The sequence below is a fragment of the Vanessa atalanta genome, chromosome 18, assembly GCF_905147765.1.
Source record: "Vanessa atalanta chromosome 18, ilVanAtal1.2, whole genome shotgun sequence".
Lineage (NCBI taxonomy): Eukaryota > Metazoa > Arthropoda > Insecta > Lepidoptera > Nymphalidae > Vanessa > Vanessa atalanta.
Genome location: NC_061888.1, coordinates 11,579,019 through 11,599,830, shown reverse-complemented (window position 1 = coordinate 11,599,830; position 20,812 = coordinate 11,579,019). Strand labels below are relative to the sequence as shown.

General features: G+C 50.0%; 1 protein-coding gene across 2 annotated transcripts; it reads right to left on the bottom strand.

The window, feature by feature from the left end:
* Nucleotides 1-15,278: 15,278 nt before the first annotated feature.
* LOC125070977 (mitochondrial intermembrane space import and assembly protein 40-B) lies at nucleotides 15,279-18,471 on the bottom strand. Of its 2 annotated transcripts, none has more exons than XM_047681014.1 (4): nucleotides 18,354-18,471; nucleotides 16,691-16,939; nucleotides 16,293-16,547; nucleotides 15,279-16,079 (listed from the first exon to the last, which is right to left on the bottom strand). In XM_047681014.1, exons 3-4 carry the CDS (start codon nucleotides 16,523-16,525, stop codon nucleotides 15,854-15,856), a joined length of 459 nt encoding a protein of 152 aa, XP_047536970.1. In that variant the 5' UTR covers nucleotides 16,526-16,547; nucleotides 16,691-16,939; nucleotides 18,354-18,471; the 3' UTR covers nucleotides 15,279-15,853. The 2 variants fall into 2 exon arrangements, with proteins under 2 accessions (XP_047536970.1, XP_047536969.1); XM_047681013.1 differs by having other exon boundaries at nucleotides 18,243-18,464.
* Between the last annotated feature and the right edge of the window lie 2,341 nt (nucleotides 18,472-20,812).

Sequence of the window (20,812 nt, the reverse complement as noted above, 5' to 3'; positions counted from 1 at the left end):
GTCCGCCCTGACGCCGATCAGGGACGTACCAGGAGCAGCCCCGCGGCATCCCTCCCGCCAGTCTTAGCCGTGGCCGACGAGCAAGCTCAAGCCGGCCCCGTTGCCCAGGGTACACCACGAGGAGGTGACTGACATGTACCCCAACCTAACCTAACCTAACCTAACCTAACCTAACCTAACCTAACCTAACCTAACCTAACCTAACCTAACCTAACCTAACCTAACCTAACCTAACCTAACCTAACCTAACCTAACCTAACCTAACCTAACCTAACCTAACCTAACCTAACCTAACCTAACCTAACCTAACCTAACCTAACCTAACCTAACCTAACCTAACCTAACCTAACCTAACCTAACCTAACCTAACCTAACCTAACCTAACCTAACCTAACCTAACCTAACCTAACCTAACCTAACCTAACCTAACCTAACCTAACCTAACCTAACCTAACCTAACCTAACCTAACCTAACCTAACCTAACCTAACCTAACCCTAACCTAACCTAACCTAACCTAACCTAACCTAACCTAACCTAACCTAACCTAACCTAACCTAACCTAACCTAACCTAACCTAACCTAACCTAACCTAACCTAACCTAACCTAACCTAACCTAACCTAACCTAACCTAACCTAACCTAACCTCACCTAACCTAACCTAACCTAACCTAACCTAACCTAACCTAACCTAACCTAACCTAACCTAACCTAACCTAACCTAACCTAACCTAACCTAACCTAACCTAACCTAACCTAACCTAACCTAACCTAACCTAACCTAACCTAACCTAACCTTTTTTTTTTTTTTTTGTTTAACGAGGAGGAAATGCATTTACGCATGCCGCCCGGTCGGGGGACCGGGACGGGTATGTGGGACTCAACCGGGAACTAATGCCCCGTGCCAGGGCACGCTAGTGCTAATGCCCTGTCCTACCCACTAAAACCATCCTCGGGTTTCCACCATGCCGCCGAGTGGTGAGGCCACGGGATCGCCAAGGGCATGCAACCGCGACCCCACCAGCGGCAGCCGCCGTAAGGCGGCTGAATATTCATGGAAAGCGCGCCTAGTGCGCGCCTTCCCCTCATCCTCCATGCGGAAATGTGGTGAACTCCCCCGAGTCCGCCACTGGAGGCTGGGCGTCAACGAAGCTGACGCCCTGCGGCGGATAAGATGGTAGGCTCCGCCGCTTACCGCCGGTGTAAAACACCTGGGAGGCTCGAGTAGCGAGCACTCCCACTCCCTCCTAGCCAACAAGGCCACTCACATGGTCCGCCCTGACGCCGATCAGGGACGTACCAGGAGCAGCCCCGCGGCATCCCTCCCGCCAGTCTTAGCCGTGGCCGACGAGCAAGCTCAAGCCGGCCCCGTTGCCCAGGGTACACCACGAGGAGGTGACTGACAAGTACCCCAACCTAACCTAACCTAACCTAACCTAACCTAACCTAACCTAACCTAACCTAACCTAACCTAACCTAACCTAACCTAACCTAACCTAACCTAACCTAACCTAACCTAACCTAACCTAACCTAACCTAACCTAACCTAACCTAACCTAACCTAACCTAACCTAACCTAACCTAACCTAACCTAACCTAACCTAACCTAACCTAACCTAACCTAACCTAACCTAACCTAACCTAACCTTTTTTTTTTTTTTTTTTTTTTTTTCTCGCTGGAAAAACGCGTTACGCGCTTCCCCCACGTGATGGAAGGTGGGGGGGTGTGTGGGACTCCCCGGAGCCCTGGACGCCGAGTGCGCCCAGGTACGCCGGGTTTACCCACTAAAAAACCAGCGGTACCCTCTCCGTCTTTCGGCGGGCGCCACGGGATCGCTTGCGCATGCTACCGTGACGCCCTGACGGTCGGCCCGCCTATGCGGGCCTCCAACACCTAGAGGGGGTTCTCGGGGTACTGAGACCCCCCCTAGTCCCTGCGACGCCTATTGGGGCGGGGGGAGAAGGTGCGCGTAGCGCTTCTTCCTCCTCCCCGGTCGTCTTCGGCGGAGCGGGTCTGCAGCGGCATCCTCTTCCCGCTCCCGCTCCGCGGCTTCCTTCTGCGACATCACGCTTTCGCAGAAGGAGCGCATCTCCGACCAACACGTCTCACTACCGAGCATTTCGTTGACGATGCTCGGCAGCGAGAGGTCTCCGCCCATAGTCGCCGCAAGGGTGTGCCTCTGGGGCCCCCACGCAGCACACTCACTCAGGGTGTGGTGCGCCGTGTCGACTGGCGCACCACACTCGTGGCAGGAGGGTGACACCTCCCGCCGCGCTATCCCGTGCAGGTACTTACCGAAGCATCCGTGCCCGGTAAGTACCTGCGTCATCCTGAAGGTGAGTGTGCCCTTCTTCCTCTCGACCCAGCGACTCAAGTGGGGCCGGATCGCCTCCACTGTCGCCAGGCCCGCCGTGGGTGACCCCAGATCCTCCTGCCATCGGGCGATCAGGGCTCGCTGGGCTAGAGCCCTGATCCGCCCGACCTCCGCCGACCCTGGACGGTCGCCGCGGTTCCTCGCCTCGACCCGGAACCGGTACACTTCCGCGAGCACCTCCGCCTGGAGCTCCCAGGGCGGATCGCCCGCGAGAAGTGTCGCCGCAGCCCACGACACCGTACGGTACCCTCTGATGCCTCTCACCGCTATGACCCTCTGCGGCTTACGCAGCAGGGCCCGGTTGTCAGCGGTGAGGGCGTCGACCCAGATCGGGGCACCGTACAGCGCCATCGACCTCACTACACCGGAATATAGACGCCGGCATAGCGATCCCGGCCCCCCCACATTCGGAAGGAGGCGGCCGAGAGCGGCGGCGGCGTTGATGAGCCTCGGGCCGAGATGGACAAAATGCTGCCCGAAGCTCCATCGACCGTCCAGGATGAGGCCCAGATACTTCATCTGGGCCTGCACCTTGATCACCGTCCCCCGGACGGTGATACTCGCCCCTCGTGGGGGTCCTTGCCGTGGACCGTGGAACAGGAGGGCCTCCGTTTTGGATATGGAGACCCTCAAGCCCAGCATTCCCATACGGTCCACGGTGAGAGCCGTTCCGACCTCGGCGAGGCGTGCCGCCTCCCGAAAGTCCCGCCCAGTCGCCGTGACGAGAGTGTCGTCAGCGTAGCACAACACCCCCATCCCGGGAAGGACGGGAGCTCGCAGGAGCCAGTCGAAACCGACGTTCCACAGGATTGGGCCGAGAACCGACCCCTGTGGAACGCCGCAGCCTACCCGACGCCGGACCAGCCTCCCATCGACCCCCGCCCAGAGGACCTCCCTGTCCTGGAGGTACGCCTCCAGCAGCCTCCTGAGATAGGTCGGCACCCCATGGTATCGGAGTGCCTCCCGTATCGTCTCGAAAGGGAGACTGTTGAAGGCGTTCGCCACGTCGAGCGAAACCGCCAGGACGACTTGCCCCCGGGCCACCGCTTCCGTCGTCCGAGTCTTCAGGGCGTCCAGGGCGTCGACCGTCGACCGGCCCGCCCTGAACCCGTACTGAGCCTCTGAGAGACCCGGACCGACCTCCTCGAGGTGCTGAACGAGACGGGCTGCGAGGACCTTCTCGAAGAGTTTGCCCGTCTCGTTCAGCAGCACTATTGGCCTGTATGCCGAAGAGGAATCCATCGGCCGACCTTCCTTCGGCAACAGGACCAACTTTCCTTCCTTCCAAGGCTTCGGAAACTGCCCGCTGCACAGGCACTCGTCGAACAGCTCCCGAAGCCTTGCACCCAGGAATTCCAGGGCGTCGCACAGAACACGCCCTGGAACCCCGTCCGGACCCGGCGCCGTGTTCTTGGCCCTCAAGCGGCCGAGGGCCATCTCCATCTCCCGCTCCGTGATCAGTGGTGGAGCCACTGCGTCTTCGATCACGGAGCGGGGGGCCATCTGCGGAGGGACATGCTCGCCTGGATGGGGAAAGAGTTCCCCGACCAGGCGCAGGAGGAGTTCCGGCGGCAGCGTCTCAGTGACGGGGGCGCCTTGAGTGCGGAACTTTCCGCGTACGCCGCGGTACGGGCGCCCCCACGGGTCTCGATTGAGACCCGCCAGAAGCTCCTCCCTGGCCTTCTCCTTGGCCTTGCTTATCGCCAGCTGCAGATCTTTTTTCAACTGGCGATAAGCGTCCAGCATCTGTCCCTCCAGGTCCGTGTCGAGGCCGTTGCGCCTTCGACAGCGGACGTAGGCCCTCCGCGCCCGGCAGCACGTCGCCCGAAGGTCGGCGATTTCGGGCGACCACCAATAGACGTGCCGGCGCGGAACCCTGCGCCGGGTCCGAGGCATGGCCGCATCGCAGACCTCCTTGAGCGAACTGCGCATGCGGCCCGCCAGCTCCTCTGCGCTGGCGCCCTCCGTCCTCCCCGCGGAACCCCACCGCTGCACGATGGCGGCCTCCTTGACCAGCTCTCGATCGACCTGGCCGAGAGACCACCTCGGCAGCGTAGTCGGCACCCTCTGGGGTTCCGCCGGCCTGCTAGAGGTGGAGATCTCAAATCGGATGTACCGGTGATCCGATAGAGTCTCCACCTCCTCCTCCACTCTCCAGTCGACCACTCTGCGTGCAACGACAGGGGTGGCGAACGAAACGTCCACCACGGAACCCCCCTGATGTCGCACGCAGGTGTGAACCTGCCCCCTGTTTAGAAGGGACAGGTCGGAGAGCAGGGCCCACACCTGGACGGCCCTCCCTCGCGGATTCGTGGCGGGGTTGCCCCAGGCACGCGACTTTGCGTTTAAGTCGCCGAGAACCAGTATCGGTTTCGGTGACTGCCTGGCCACCGCAGCTCTGACTAAGCCGAGGTAAGTCTCGAACTCAGCCAGGCTGCGATTAGGGGAGAAGTACGTACCGACGACGACGTACTCCCCCCACCCCACCACTACGTAGCCCGAGCCCCTCTCGATGAGTGAGAGGGGGGGGCCCGTTCCGCTCCTCGTGAGAACCGCCACGGTGTCGTCCGAGTCCCCCAGCCAGTGAGGTAGGGGAGGGACGAAGTAGGGCTCGCAGGCCACCGCCAGGTCTACCTGCCACTCCGCCATGGACTGCAGCAGAAGGTCCTGCGCTCCGGCGGAGTGGTTCACGTTCGATTGTAGGAAGCTCAGGTGTGCTGGCATACTTGATTCTTCTGAGCTTCCTCCGTAGCCTGGCGGCTTTCCTCGCGCGGGGCGGTCCTGGTTCCTTGGACCGCTTTACCCTTCGTGATGGGGGGGTTGCAATCCCTGGCCCCCATCAGGTGCCCCGAAGGCTTGCCGGCCTCTGCGCAGACCGCGCAGCGCATCTTGGCCGTGCATTCCGCTGACTTGTGGCCGTCCGAGCCACAGCGGTAGCACAGGCCTCCCCTCTCCGCCTTCGACGGGCAGAGCGCCCGTGTATGGCCAAGGCCCATACACTTGTAGCAGCGCATAGGGCGCTGCTCCACGACGGCCACCTTGGCCGAGCTCCACCCGACGAGGAGGCGACCGGCAGCGGCCAGCTTCTTCGCTGCCGTGAGGGGGCAGGTGACGCGGACCATCCCCATATAGCCGGGTCCGCGCTGCATCACTCCGCACTTCACCGCCTCGGAGGAGCAGTCACCGGCGTGCGCGATCGCCGCGGCCAGTTTCTCCAAGGTGACGGAGTCGTCGAGCCCCGTCACCTTCAGGTCGGCCTTCTTGACCGGGCGCACTACGTCAGCGACCCCGTCGAGAACTGTGCGGAGCTTCGCCGCCAACCTATCGGCCTGCTCCGCTTGGGCTTTCGGCAGCTCGAGAGCCCTGGCTCCGGTCGCCGTGCGTCGCACCTTCAGCCCACCGCTGATTCCTAGGTCCTGGAGCTTGACACTTTGCTCCGCTCTCTCCAGGACCTGCGCGTAGGTGACGCCCTTTCCTACTGCTTCCGGCTGCAACGTGAGAACGATTGCAGCCGAGCGAGGGGTGGCCAGCTTCGATTTGGCTGGCTGGGGCGTTTTCGGCAGCGTCTTAGCGTCGGAAGAGGTGGTCTTGCTCCCCTTCCTGCCCTTCTTCACCACCGTGGACCAGGACGTCTCCTGGTTCGGTGGTGTTTGGGACGTCGCCGGTGCCGGTGCGCTCAGTAGGCAAGCGGTGGGCTTGGTCTGAGCAGCCAGAGCAGCCGCCTTCCTAGGCTTGGCTGGGGCTCCCACACCCCCGTCCTGGCGGGCCGTCGAGATAGACGGCGGTGGACCCTGCGACATCTGCGTTTTATCTGCCGCGGAGGGAGGTCGCTGCATCCTCGCCGGGAGGCGCTCCTCCAGGCCCGCCAATTGGTCCTTCATCGCCGCGCCGATCGACGTGACGATGAAGTCCTTGAGCTCCTCCATCGAAGGAGCGCCTCGCGGGGTGTTGGCCGCCTCGGTCGCCGCTGCCACCGTGGTACGCATCTCCGCGTACTCACGGCGGTGGGCCTTTAGCTCCGCCTTGAGGGAGTCAATCTCCCTGCGCATACGACTGTTATCCGCACGGAGGTTACGGGCTTCGTCGGCCTCCGTCCGGGACGCCAGAGCTTCGACGACGCCTTCCAGAGAGGCCGCTGCGTCCTTCAGCCTCTTGATGAAGCCTCCTTTGAGGTTGGAGGACTTCAGCGCGACCTCTCTAATCTCGCGTGCACTGCGGCCCGCCTCCGCGCGGAGCTCCTCGTTGCTCTGGAGGGCCGGATCCACCTTGGCTAACGAAGCAGCTTCTTCAAGCTCGGGAACGACCACAGGCGTTTTTTTGAACGCCCTGCTTCTGAGGGTCCGCTCGAAAGCGAGCTCTCTCTCCTCATCTTCTTTGGCTTTGAGCTCTATTCTTGCTCGACTGAGCCCACTTTTCTTAGGCTTGCCGCGGCGGTCGGCAGCAGGTCCCGCCGTGTCGGAGCCTGAGTCGGATTCGACGAACCGGACCGAGGCATCCGACGCTGTCTCCATATCCGTATCCATATTGCAAAAGCAGCTAAAAGGCAGCTTCCCTCAGGAAGTACGTGGCTGAGGGTGGCTCTAAGGCATCATTTATGATCCCCAGAGCCTAGGCTTACAGAAGTAACAATAAAAATTTTTTTCTTAATTTTGACCCTCCCTGTTCTATATATATATTACAGGGCGGATGGGAGGGCACAATTTTTCGGTTTTCGACCGATAACTCTCGAACGGATAGGCCGATCCGGGAGATTGAGATGTCAACGGATGCAGAGCAGAGGGCCCCACAATCGCGCCGAACACGGAAAAAAGATCGAAACAATAATAAAAAAGATATAAACGAAAAACTTAAAAATAGCTTAAAAACAGACAAAAACGGGAGATATAAGTAGGTTAAAAGTGGAATAATAATTTTAATAGTGAGAACTGAGTGAGGTATTTTTTTCAGATTTTTACGACAATAAATGGAGAAAAAATTTTGAAAAATGTACTTCGAATATTTAGAGTTTCGGATCGCTTAAGAAGACTTTCAAGAGCGATCCGATTCTTATAGCGAATAATCGATACAGATTCTGTTTGTAAAAATTAATAGCTCCGGAACGGAGACGCCGATCCGGGAGTGAGATGTCTCGATGGATGCAGGGCAGAGGGCCCTACAAATGCGCCAAAGAGCAAAACAAGATAAGATTACAAATGAACGAATTAAAAATAAAAAACAGAAAAATATAATGAAAAAAGGTGAAAAATTTTTCGGTTTTCGACCGATAACTCTCGAACGGATAGGCCGATCCGGGAGATTGAGATGTCAACGGATGCAGAGCAGAGGGCCCCACAATCGCGCCGAACACGGAAAAAAGATCGAAACAATAATAAAAAAGATATAAACGAAAAACTTAAAAATAGCTTAAAAACAGACAAAAACGGGAGATATAAGTAGGTTAAAAGTGGAATAATAATTTTAATAGTGAGAACTGAGTGAGGTATTTTTTTCAGATTTTTACGACAATAAATGGAGAAAAAATTTTGAAAAATGTACTTCCAACCTAACCTAACCTAACCTAACCTAACCTAACCTAACCTAACCTAACCTAACCTAACCTAACCTAACCTAACCTAACCTAACCTAACCTAACCTAACCTAACCTAACCTAACCTAACCTAACCTAACCTAACCTAACCTAACCTAACCTAACCTAACCTAACCTAACCTAACCTAACCTTTTTTTTTTTTTTTTTAGTTTTACTAGGAGGAAATGCATTGACGCATTCCGCCCGGCCGAAAGGGGGTTGACCGGGACGGATATGTGGGACTCCCGGGGCAGAAGGCCCCGTCCTACCCACTAAAACCTCCTAGGATTTTCGCCTCGCCGCAAGGCGACAGGGCTACGGGAACGCGCGTGGCTCACCACCGCGGCCCTGCCAGCGGCCGTCGCTGTAAAGTGGCGACTCGTCACGAAATGTGCGCCAGGCTGTTACGGCGCACCTTCCGTCTCCACCTCCGTCAGAACCGCGACGGACTGCCCCCCGAGTCCGCCGCTGGAGGCTAGGCGGCAGCGGATGTAAAGTTCCGCCACCGTCCACAATGTGTCAAGTCCGGTTTTTAGGGCATCCGGCCTAGATGGTCGCGGCGCCGCCGACCAGGTCTTCGTCGGCGCAGCGGGAGGGAGTTGGTGTCGACTTCCCGCTGTCGCTCTGCCGCCTCCTTTGCGGACATTACGGTTTCGCTGAAGACCCGTAATGCCGCCCACGCCTCTGCACTCGCGACCATCTTTCGCACTAAGGCCGGAAGCGAGATGTCATATCCGATAGCCGTGAACAGGGCAGCGCGAGGCTCCGCCCAAGCTGGGCACTCTGCGCGCGTGTGTTCGGCCGTGTCCACGGCTCCGTTGCCACAATGGTGGCACGTCGTTGTGGGCTCTCTGCCGGCCACGTCACACAGATATTTTGCAAAACATCCGTGGCCGGTCAGTAGCTGTGTCAGGTGGTAAGTGAGTGGGCCGTGCTTTCGCTCGACCCACTCTTTCAATGATGGCCTAATGGCCGCTACGAGTTCCCGACTCACTCCCGGAACCCGTAGCCTCTCTTCCCATTTTGCGAAGAGCCTTCCGCCGGCCTCCTCTCTCCAGCTCCGAACTTCCCGAGGATGGGGTCGGTCTCCCTCCGCTCTCGCTGCCTTCAGCCGCCAGTAGACGCTCGAGTTGATCTCGGCCTCGAGGTCCCATGGCGGGCTTCCGGACAGCAGGCAGGCTGCGGTGAACGACACCGTACGGTACGCCCGAGCCGCCCTGAGCGCCATCGCTCGCTGCGGACGTCGCAGGGACGCGACGTTGCGTGTACTCAGAGCGTCCGCCCATATCGGCGCCCCGTACAGTGCCATCGATCGCACTACGCCGATGTACAGGCGTCTGCACGAGCCTCCCGGTCCTCCGACATTGGGGAGAATCCGCCCCAGCGCTCCGGCTGCAGCCACCAGTCTTGGGGCCAAGCGCCGGAAGTGCTCCTCGAACTTCCACCTGCCATCGAGGACGAGTCCCAGGTACTTCATCGTCGACCCGATGGTGATGGAAGTTCCGCCCACTGTGATGGTCATGCCCTGAGGTGGCGCGTTCCGAGGTCCATGAAAAGCAAGGGCCTCGGACTTGTGCAAGGCCACCTCGAGGCCCAGTGCACGGATGCGGTGAACCGCGTGTGCGACGCCGGCTGTGGCTCGATAAGCCGCCTCGCGATGGGAGCTGCCGCGGGCCGACACGAGGGTGTCGTCGGCGTAGCATGTGACGCTGACCCCCCGCAGAGTGGCCCCGCGCAGCACCCAGTCGTACCCGATGTTCCACAGAAGGGGCCCCAGTACCGAACCCTGTGGAACACCGCACGTCATCGGTCTTCTTCTCCAACCGTCGCTCGTCGGGTAGGAGACCGCTCTGCCCGCAAAGTAGTCACCGATCAGTCGCTGCAGGTAACACGGCACGTTGTGGTACCTCAGCGCTTCTCGGATGACTTCCCAGGGCAGGGAGTTGAAGGCGTTGGATATGTCCAACGAGACAGCCAACAAAACCCCACCCTGAGCCACCTCCTCTTCTGCCAGGTCCCTCACCCTGGCGATCGCGTCCAGCGTCGAGCGGCCGCGGCGGAAGCCATACTGTCGCTCGTTGAGGCCCGGCTCCATGCTGTCGACTAGGCGGACGGCGAGCACACGCTCGAAGAGCTTGCTCACCTCGTCGAGCAGCACGATAGGTCGGTAGGCCGACGGCTGATCGGGGGCTCGACCCTCCTTACGGATGAGTACGAGCCTTCCCGTTTTCCACCGGTCGGGGAATCTGCCTTGAGCCAGACACGCTGAGAATAGGCGCCGGATGTTCACACCTATTTCTTCTGAGGCGATCACCAGGGCGCGCCCCGGAATACCGTCTGGCCCCGGAGCTGTCCTCTTGGAACGGAGCCTAAGGACAGCAGCGGACAACTCCGCCTCGGTGACCGGGGGCGCCAGATCTCGTTCGTCTCGTTCGCTGCGCAGTGGGGCCATCGATGGAGGGACGAACTCTCGACGCTCCGGGAACAGCGCGCTCGCAACGCTCTCCAGAAGGTGTGGCTGGAGAGTGGTGGTGAGCGGGGGTGTCCAGGGTCGGAGTTTTTGTCTCACGACCCGGTACGGTCTCCCCCACGGATCCCTGTCGAGGGTCTCGAGCCACTCCGTCCACGCCGCTTCCTTCGCCTGTGCTATGGCCTTTTGGAGCGTAACACAGGCGTCTCTGTAGGCGGTGTAAAGGGCCGCCTCCAGATCATGGTCGCGGACTCTCCTCCGTCTGCATCGGGCGTACTGGCGGCGGGCCGCAACGCAGGCTCTCCGTAGCTGACGGAGTTCCGGCCGCCACCAGTATACGCGGCGACGTGGAGTCTGAGGCTTGACTCTCGGCATCGCCACATCGCAAATGCGGAACAGGGCGGCGCCGAGTCGGTCAGCCTCTCGGTCGACCTGGACGACCGGGTCGGAACCGGCGCACCAGGCCTCCACGATGGCCGCCTCTTTTGCCAACTGGCTGTCGAGACGGCCCAGACTCCACCGCGGACCTTCTGACCGCACAACAGCGGGCCGGACGACCGGTGCCGCGGAGACATCGTATCGGATGTATCGATGATCCGATAGAGTCTCCACGGCCGTCTCCACCCTCCAGTCTCGAACACGGCGGGCTAGGGCGATGGACGCGAACGTTACGTCCACGATCGACTCGCCCTGCTGCCGCACGCACGTGCTCTCCGACCCACTGTTGATCACCGCGAGGCCCAGTGACACAGCCCACTCCTCCAGCGCCTCGCCCCTGGCGTCCATCGAAGGGGAACCCCAAGCCGTAGATTTGGCATTGAAGTCCCCCGCGACTAACACCGGGTTGGGCGATGCCTGCCCGACCAGAGCCCCGACCTCAACGAGTAGCTGTTCAAACTCCGCGAGACTCCGGTTGGGCGAGGCGTAAACGCCCACGATCGCCACACCCCCGACTGCAGCGACTACGAACCCTCTGCCCCTGGCTACCCCTTCGATAGCAGGGGAACCAGCGACGGCAGGGGCGACGATCGCCACCACTCCCTCGTGGTCGGACACCCAGTCGTCCCGTAAATGAACGACATAGGGCTCCGAGACCACCGCCACGTCGATTTGCCACTCTGCCATGCTTTGGACTAGCAGGTCCTGGGCCCTGGCAGAGTGGTTGATGTTCGCCTGGAGACAGCGCCGGGCCATTATTGGGCGGTCTCCATAGGCTCCTCCACAGTCCTCTGGGACGCGGTGACGGGCCCTTTCGCCACCGCTCCTCCCTTCTTTGAGGCGAGACGAGTTTTGCTGCCCTGGCACGCCTTGCTACCGACGGCATGTGCCGCAGGCTTACCGGCCGCTGAGCACACGATACAATTGGCTTCAGCGGCGGTACACTCCCTGGCCCTGTGATCGGGAAGGCCGCAGCGGAAGCACAGACGGCTGCGGTCGACACCCCTATCACATTTGGCCCCCATGTGGCCCCCCTCCAAGCACCTGAAGCAGCGCAGCGGCCTCGGCTCGAGCAGTCTCACTCGTGCCGAGACCCACCCCACCTTGACGCGGCCCACCTCCAGCACTCTTTTTGCCGCCGCCACCGGGCAGCTCATCCAGAGGGAGCCGGAGCCGCCGGAGCGCCGGGCAATAACACCCGGTTTTATTGCTCCAGCGGAACAACCCCCCTCTTCGGCGACCGCAGACACCACCTCCACCGCAGTCACCGAGTCGTCCAGGTCCAAGATTCTCAACTCGACACACTTAGTCGGTCTATGGACCTGGACCGCGTCCGAGCTGAGGACCTCGCGGAGCTTGACCGCCAGGGCATCCGCCGCCTTCTCCGCGTCGTTGGTACCCGGCGGGGACCTAACCTAACCTAACCTAACCTAACCTAACCTAACCTAACCTAACCTAACCTAACCTAACCTAACCTAACCTAACCTAACCTAACCTAACCTAACCTAACCTAACCTAACCTAACCTAACCTACCTACCTACCTACCTACCTACCTACCTACCTACCTACCTACCTACCTACCTACCTACCTACCTACCTACCTACCTACCTACCTACCTACCTACCTACCTACCTACCTACCTACCTACCTACCTACCTACCTACCTACCTACCTACCTACCTACCTACCTACCTACCTACCTACCTACCTACCTAAATTTATTTAAAAGCAGAATATGCTTTATTCAAGTACGCTTTTTGAAGCACGTTTCAATCGTCATAACAAGTATGTGGTAACAAGCGGTGGTAAGTATATTTTAAATAGGAACTACATGTATACTTACCACCGATTCGGAACGTAGATTCTACAGGTAAGAAGCTCCGTAGTTATTTCAATATTTCTTTTTTAACACAAGGAATACAGTCACGTTTGTTAAAAAAAAAAAAAAAAAAAAACTATTGTAAACGTATACTCTATTCCACTGGGAATATATTTATGATTTACTACAAACAGTTCTTCATTAATATATCTTCACTTTTAATTTTACAATATTTCACTTAACTACGTAAATCCACTTCAATTTGACTTTCAAAGTAACGAAAACAGTTTTGCCGACATTCAAAACGCCATTTTTCAAAGAACGAACAATTAAAATGGAGGCCTCACTAAGGATGGTTGCTATACGAACGGATAAGGAATAAATTTATACAGATAAAAAATATATATTTATATTTTAGTTATTTAACATACAGTTTAGATATATTTTTTAAATATATATATGTATTTAATTGGTTATAATATGGATTTTAATATAATATATAAATTTAACATATAATATAGAAAGTTACATATTGTTCGATAAAAAAAAAATATTATTTTATATAGTAATGTATAGACAAAAAAAAGAAAATAAATTACAAGAAATACATTTTTAATAAGATAAGATATTTACTTATTTTACAGAAATAAAAAACATCTTAAAATATAGATTAGTTTTATGCAAAACATTAGCAACACTTAATTTATAGTTTTGAAAATAATACAAGAGTAAGATATTATTCGGAATTATCAAAAGTTTTAATTAATAAGTAGTAGTGCCTCGTGCCAGCCCCTGTCAAAGGCCTTTGAAATGTCTAATGAAACGGCTATTGCTTCACCAAGGCCTCGCTCCAAAGGTGGGCGGCATATCTCCGGTCGAGCGTTCCCTGCGAAAACAATATTAGTTATCAGTAAGGAGCTCGTTTGCTTCAAGATATGTCAGGAGATTATTTAAGATACGCTCCATAATCTTACAGATAAAAAAAAAAGCGTACCGAATCCTCGGCTTCATACTGTGGCAAGCAGAAAGCTTTACCAACTTTGTTGCTTTGCTTTAGGAATGTAACTCGGTTGTATGGTCTCCGAGTGAGATCAAGTATTAAATTATGATGGAACAACTCTAAAATAAGTTCACGAGGTTCCTGTTCCTTAAAATGTATGGAGTGTATCCGGGCTATCCCTTGCTGTATCCTACCTTATTCGTTATAGGCATAGTGGGTTACAGTAAGCTGGAAACACGACGGAAAGTCGCTCTCGCCAAATACCTGATAATGGTATTGTTAAACAATCTTGCAATTCTGACACTCGTGACCAAGAACTTTATTTACCTGCTACGGTCGAACTCGTTGCTGTATAATATTACGTTATTCAACAATTTCCAACAAATATCTTCGCATTATAGAGATATTTAGTTTTCAAATCACATTTTACGCATCATGTCGCCTTGAATCAACTACTGAGGGCTGGTAATTCGGTGTGGAGTGAATGTTGCGGTCGTCATACTTAGCCGAAACACAGTCCATATTAGAGCTGGCTGTCCATATGTGAGATGCTGGAGCTGTATTCATTGTCAGGTTGTCGGGATTGAAAGTATCGTCGTGGACTTTTTTCATGATTTAAAATAATTTTATTTTCTTCGAATTAATCTTTTATTAAATCTAGCCAAACGATTATTATTGATAATGCTTACATGAATTATTATTACACGACATCATTGGAGAAATAAAATCAGTGCCGATATAATGATTAAAATGTAATGAATATCAAATACGTTAGCGATTTTTTTTTCTTGCCAATTTTGATTTAATTTAAGCGAAGTCATTAATGGGCAACACAACTCAATGTTTGTTTCTTTTCTATTTTTCATTACTCTTTTTTTAATGTAATATATTGCAAACTTTATACGCCAAATGAAAATATCTGTAAAGACAAAATAAATGCTATGGGTTTTTTTAAATTAAAGTAAGTTCTCGTGCCTTTCGGGCCGGAAATGGGCATTCCCCCTTAAGTGTAAACTGAGGAATTGTTACAATAATGTTTTGGTAGTCAACTTAACTAACGCATTGGATTAGTGTAATGTTAGATAAGTTTTTTTGTAAATAATTGAATAAAGGCAAACTTATGTAACTAAAAAAAATACTTATTAATAATTATTACAAGATTAAAGTAAATACTTTTTCTTAATACTTTATAACGTCTGAATGACAGTTAATTATTTTGTAATAAATTGATTGATATGGGATCAATAATTTTAATCCTAATATACATGTATTATATATATTTAGAATGAAACATTATATATACTTGTATCTTGGATTGTATATATTTCGACAATTTTAGTGAAAATAGTTTTTTTGTGCCAAGTTGCTTAAAATATGTTATTTTACATGTATTAATAAAATAGTGAAGAAATATACAAAATTAACGAAGTTACAAATGTATACAACGCTAACTAAAGGCAATTTTTTAAATCAATCGATTCATATTACGCTAACAATTATTAGCGGAGTATAAATTCTTGTTGTCGATTTGTGTCTATAACATTGTGCGCCCTACGTGAATGGTTAGATTTGCCGGCAAAGAATAAAATTATAATGAAAGACAGATATAAATTTCTTACACCATTTATTTACGATAAAAATACACAGGATTACTTTGTAAAATCAAAGCAATACTTGTCACCTTTACAGAACGGGCATTCGTCATTCGGAGACGAAGCTTCTTGGCAGAAATATAAAACAAAACGGTCAACTTATTTTAACAGAAACAAACAAACTAAAACTATGCGGTAATAAAATACGCTACGTTTAATTGTGCTTTATACATAATCGAGCAAACCCGAGCCAGCGAGCGAATCGAAGACGTTTGCATATAAAACCGTCAGACACAGTCGTTTTATGATTTCATAGCGCTGCGACGCAGGTGAGCTCGAGGTCCTAACCGGTGATACGCGGCGCCCCTATTGAATGCAATCGTGTGTAGCGTCTACTACTTCAGGGGCTCACTCGGCTCCCGCCAGAGCTGCACTTATAATTGAACTATGCATACAAAAAGGAATGGTGTTTAATACGATAATTCTATTACTATTCCAGTATCAATCTGAATACTAAAATAATAAAAAACACATCAGGTAGTGGTATATCTCATGTCCAGATGAGCGTCCGGTATCACCGCGAGAGGCGCTCAGTCTCGAGCGGGCGCGGGCTCCGCGGGGGGCGCTCTCTCGGCGGGGGCCGCGGGGGCCGCGGGGCCCTCCCGCTCGGAGGGGGGAGCGTCCGCGGCCTGCTCCAGCGCCGCCGCCAGCTCGTCCTCGTCCTCGTCCTTGCCGTAAAGTTCGGGGTACTGGCCCATGCACTCCTGCATTATACTAAACTTTTCGTAGCAGTCGCTGCCTTTGGGTTCCGCTTCGCTGAAACGAGATTTTTTTTTTTTCGGAAATCACGAAGTCGGATATACTGTTAGAGTAATTAAATTTATAATGCATTCTTCAACTAATTAATACTACGTATTTTACTTTCATATGAAAGCAAAATAGTTTCAAAAACTTTGTATTTCAAACATTTCTTGGAATACTTTCTATCAGTACGGCCCCGTCGAGGAGTGCCGCGGAGAGTACGCGTACCTGTAGTGGAAGCAGGAGAAGGCGTCCCGGAACTGCGTGCCGCACGGCCCCGTGGCCATCCCGCCCAGGCACGGGCAGCCCCAGTTGATGGAGCCGTCGGGCAGGATGAGGCCGGGCGCGGGCTCGGGCGCGGGCAGCGACGCGGCGCTCGGCGCCGACAGCTCCTCGCGCGCCGCCACCACCACCACGTCCTTGCCGCCCTCGCCCGTCTCCCACACGCGCCGCGACGACATGCTCTCCGCGATACTCGTGGCGCTGGCGGATTACCGCTTTTCGTTTAACGTCTTGCTTACGAGGTCGTTTGGAAGAGGTCAGTGAAATTTTAAATTTAGAAATTACTAAATCGATGCTTTCAAAATTATATTTCGACATATAGATAGCAGTGAAGAGAGACTTACGTGGATTAAATCAGTGCCTGCAAGGATGGAGCCTCGGCGACTACGCGTATGTTCCGCGGCGTGAGCGCGAGCGCCGCTCTTAGTTTCCGCAGGTATGTGTCACGGGTTCGCACGAGCACGTGCGCCGTCCCGTGCTCCTCGCGCACGCGCAGTACGTCCGCCCGCACGCCGCAACACTCACCGAACAATTGTTGCGTAGCTTCTTGCAATATACTTTGAACTGCCAACTCAGATCTGAGTGAAGTGTTCCTGAAATTTTTATACAAAATGTTACTTTTATAATGATTCAAAAGGTATTAGGAACAAAGGTGGAGTAGGTAAATATAAAACCTTAGTTTTACTTATTTCAGGTGACTCACTAAAAGTTCTGCTATACACAACAAACAGGTCTTGATCAAAATATATTATTTAAAAAAAAATCACTTAAATATTCACTCTTTGACTCCCTAAATTGCAATAACAACTTCATTGACTATATTATAATTATAAATGTTAATAAAACATAATTAAATAGTTCAATTGTTTGAAAATTCTTTAAATTGTGATAAAAGTCAAATTACTTTTGACAAAAGTATTTATGTACTATTGTCAATGGTCACTTATGCCCAATGACACTTGCAGTATAAGCTATTTCTTACTGTGCCAATGTGCTATAAGTGTAAATCTAATTTTTACATGATAATTACTGCCTTTATGTACACTGGCTAAATATACATACTACAAATAATAATATATAAATACAGAATATATAGTAGTACAATCATGGTAAAAGACACAGTAATATATATATATTTTTTAATTCCCATTTCTCTGTGTAAATCGAAGGACAAGGTGCATTGAGTGCAGAAGCGGCACACATGTAGTAATATGTCATGCTTTTTAAATATTGTATATAATTATGAGCCAAGATGGCTCAGTGGTTAAAATGCATGCATCTTAACCGATGATTTCGGGTTCAACCCCAGGTAGGCACCACTGAATTTTCATATGCTTAATTTGTGTTTAAAATTAATCTCGTGCTCAGCGGAGAAGGAAAACACCGTGAGGAAACCTGCATGTGTCTAACTTCAACGAAATTCTGCCACATGTGTATTCCACTAAGCTGCATTGGAGCAACGTGGTGGAATGTGTTCCAAACCTATCCTCAATGGGAGAGGAGGCCTTAGCCCAGCAGAGGGAAATTTACAGGCTGCTAATGTAATGTAAACATTTACATTTATTACATAATAAATGTATAATTATGTATTTATTTGTATTTTTAATGGTATTTCTAAATTATTTTTCATTTTAAAACAATAAAAGAAGCACTTAAGTAGTATAAATCTGCAGCAAAGCATAGCAAGCTTATTTATATATTATTAATACAGCGTTACACAATTTACATACACATATATTAGGTTATAATTAATTATAATTACTATTTAATCAAACGTCATTCCACTAAGATTCGGTATTATTTTTGCGAAGAATAATATATTAGTAATAAAATTTGCCAAAACACTAAAGTATTTAATAGGTAAATTATTCCATGTTATGCAACATTGTTACTTACAAATCTAATTCCAAATCCAAATAAAAGTATCGAGAGTGCATTTTACGATGGTAATTAAAATTAAAACATACAAATAAACGTTACTAAAATACGCTTAATTAATTGAATTACCATATAGTAGAAACAATCTTGAAATCACATGAATTAGTTAGAAATTGAAACTGAAGAGGTTATGTTGATAATAATTGATATTCGGTATCTCTGTCGACTCTCAGTCGTAAGCTGTCAGTGTCAATCTGAATGTGTGTTGACTTTTTGGAGTATTCAAATGCTATGAACGTTCGGATACTTATAACTTAACTGATTAAGAATTTTTCATTTTAATTTAGTTATTTTAATAATAAAATTTTGTAAAATTGTTAAAATAATAATTTTAAAACACAATATGTCATTTTTGATATGTCATAAAAAAATTATTGTGTAGCGCCATCTATCATATCACATCTAAAGTAACTTGGTGTTAAGTTACCTCCTACAATCATTTAAATGTCCGATACCGCTTTATATTCCTCTTATTATATTTAAATAGTAATTACTTTTAATTTTCAAAAAAAAAGTAAGTAAAATAAATGTACCTTCTTTGTAAATCTTTTAAAAAAATGGTTGTTCAAGTATGTACCTACCTAATTCACAAGCTAGGCATGTTTTATAAAATAAATAGATTTTTTTTAAAGAAAATTCAATTTTCTTTATTTTTTTTTGTTCTCTTAACTCTTTAGTTAATATTTATTGAGGTATAATTGAACCATATTATTATTACTTATAAATTTAATTTTTTTGTGTTTATAATTGTTACCTAACTGCGGTAAAATAGGGTGATGTCGTGACTAAGTTTATTGATTGGCAATTAATATTCATCCCTCGTTTAGTCGCACCGGCACAGCAGCTCCTACTGCGGCAAGCGACCCCAAGTAAGATAATATATTATTATGTTACTCCACAGGTTCAAAACTAACATAATTAGACACTATTCCAAGAAAATGTCAGTAGAATTAAAGTTTCATTAAAAACATTTTATTTAAGAATAAGTAAATAGGAAAAATTTAATAACGAGCAGGTTGACAAAACGTCCCACACTAATGAAAACTTTATTTTATATTCGAAACATATTTTAAAGAAATTAATTTGAGCTAATTATTTTTGTTCTCTTTAATGGCATACACACCGTAAGATTGTATTGGTGCTTCGGTACTATGGTCATACAGCACGTAAAGTCATTTAGTAGGTACGTATTACAGTACTTACCCGCCGTTATATTAAATGATTACAAGAAGACATCCATTGAAATAATTTATTCTTTAACTGTTGGTAATCGTCTCCACCTTAACTTTAATGCCCATTGATAATTTCACGTTACTCATCCACGTGGTTGTAGCCGGTTGTAAGACTATGTAAACAAACCGCTTGTGTTTCATCGATCCGTCACTAGATGGCTGTGCCGGTTACGACTAGCATTTCGTTTTGTTTTTGAGTGCTTTCCAATAAGATTCGAAGTAAATATCTAAGAATTTCTGTGATTTATTTAAAAAAATCTTATTTATAGTAAAATAGGTTAATTAAGAACTGTTACAGTATTTTTTTGTCCGATGTCGTGTCACGTGATGTTAGTAATATTGTGCTAAACCAAAAATAGATTATACTTTTAATTTAAATAAAATAATAATTTGCACAATATGTGGGAATGTCTGATACACTGTCGCTTCCATATCCGCCAGAATATCCGATGATGAAAAGTGCGCTGCGACCGTGGCCGCCAAGTTGGGTATCGTGCAATATCTCCGCACTCCCACGATAGTGACAATCTGTTAGGAACCCGGGATCTTAGTTCGACGGTGGCAGATGGCCGACAATCTTTGTGACCAAATGGGCGTCCCGTAGAAGGCCATCAATCGCACGACACCGGTACATAGATAGCGTCTTTGCATGGCACCTGCTACCTTCTCGATCTCGGGGACTAGGCGCTCTAAGTGCTCTTCAAAGTCTCGGAGACCATCCAGACTGGGATGCACGTATCTTACGTGCCTGGATTCGCTAGAGGCACATTTGATAATACCCTATTGTATCATGTATTTCTGAGAACCCCCAATAATATTTTAGCTACCACCGTTTCGGAAAGTAGATTCTACCCAGAAGAATCGATAACAAACTCAGTAATTATTAATAATATAATTAGTGATTACCAATAGAAGCGAAAATATATTTTACATTGTTTTTCGGAAAAGTACTTAAACTGCACCTAGCTAGTTTATTTAAAATTTGTTCTAAATTAAATAATTGTTGTTCCATGCCAAAAAAATTGACCCGTTAAAACAGGAACAGCCGTAACAACAGAAATTTATAATAAAGGAACATATTTAACTCAGAGTATGTATATAGAATTAGATATTACATTAGCGATTATATTGCAGAAAATGTAACTCAGTTTAGGCGGTTGCTCAGCGACAAAATCCTCAGTCAGCATCAGCGAGTGTGACGGCAGCGCTCGTGTTGCGGGCTCAGTTCAATTACCGCACGCAACGAAGCCTCCAGTGGCGTCATTAAAAACGATTTATAGTCAATTATTTCGACCC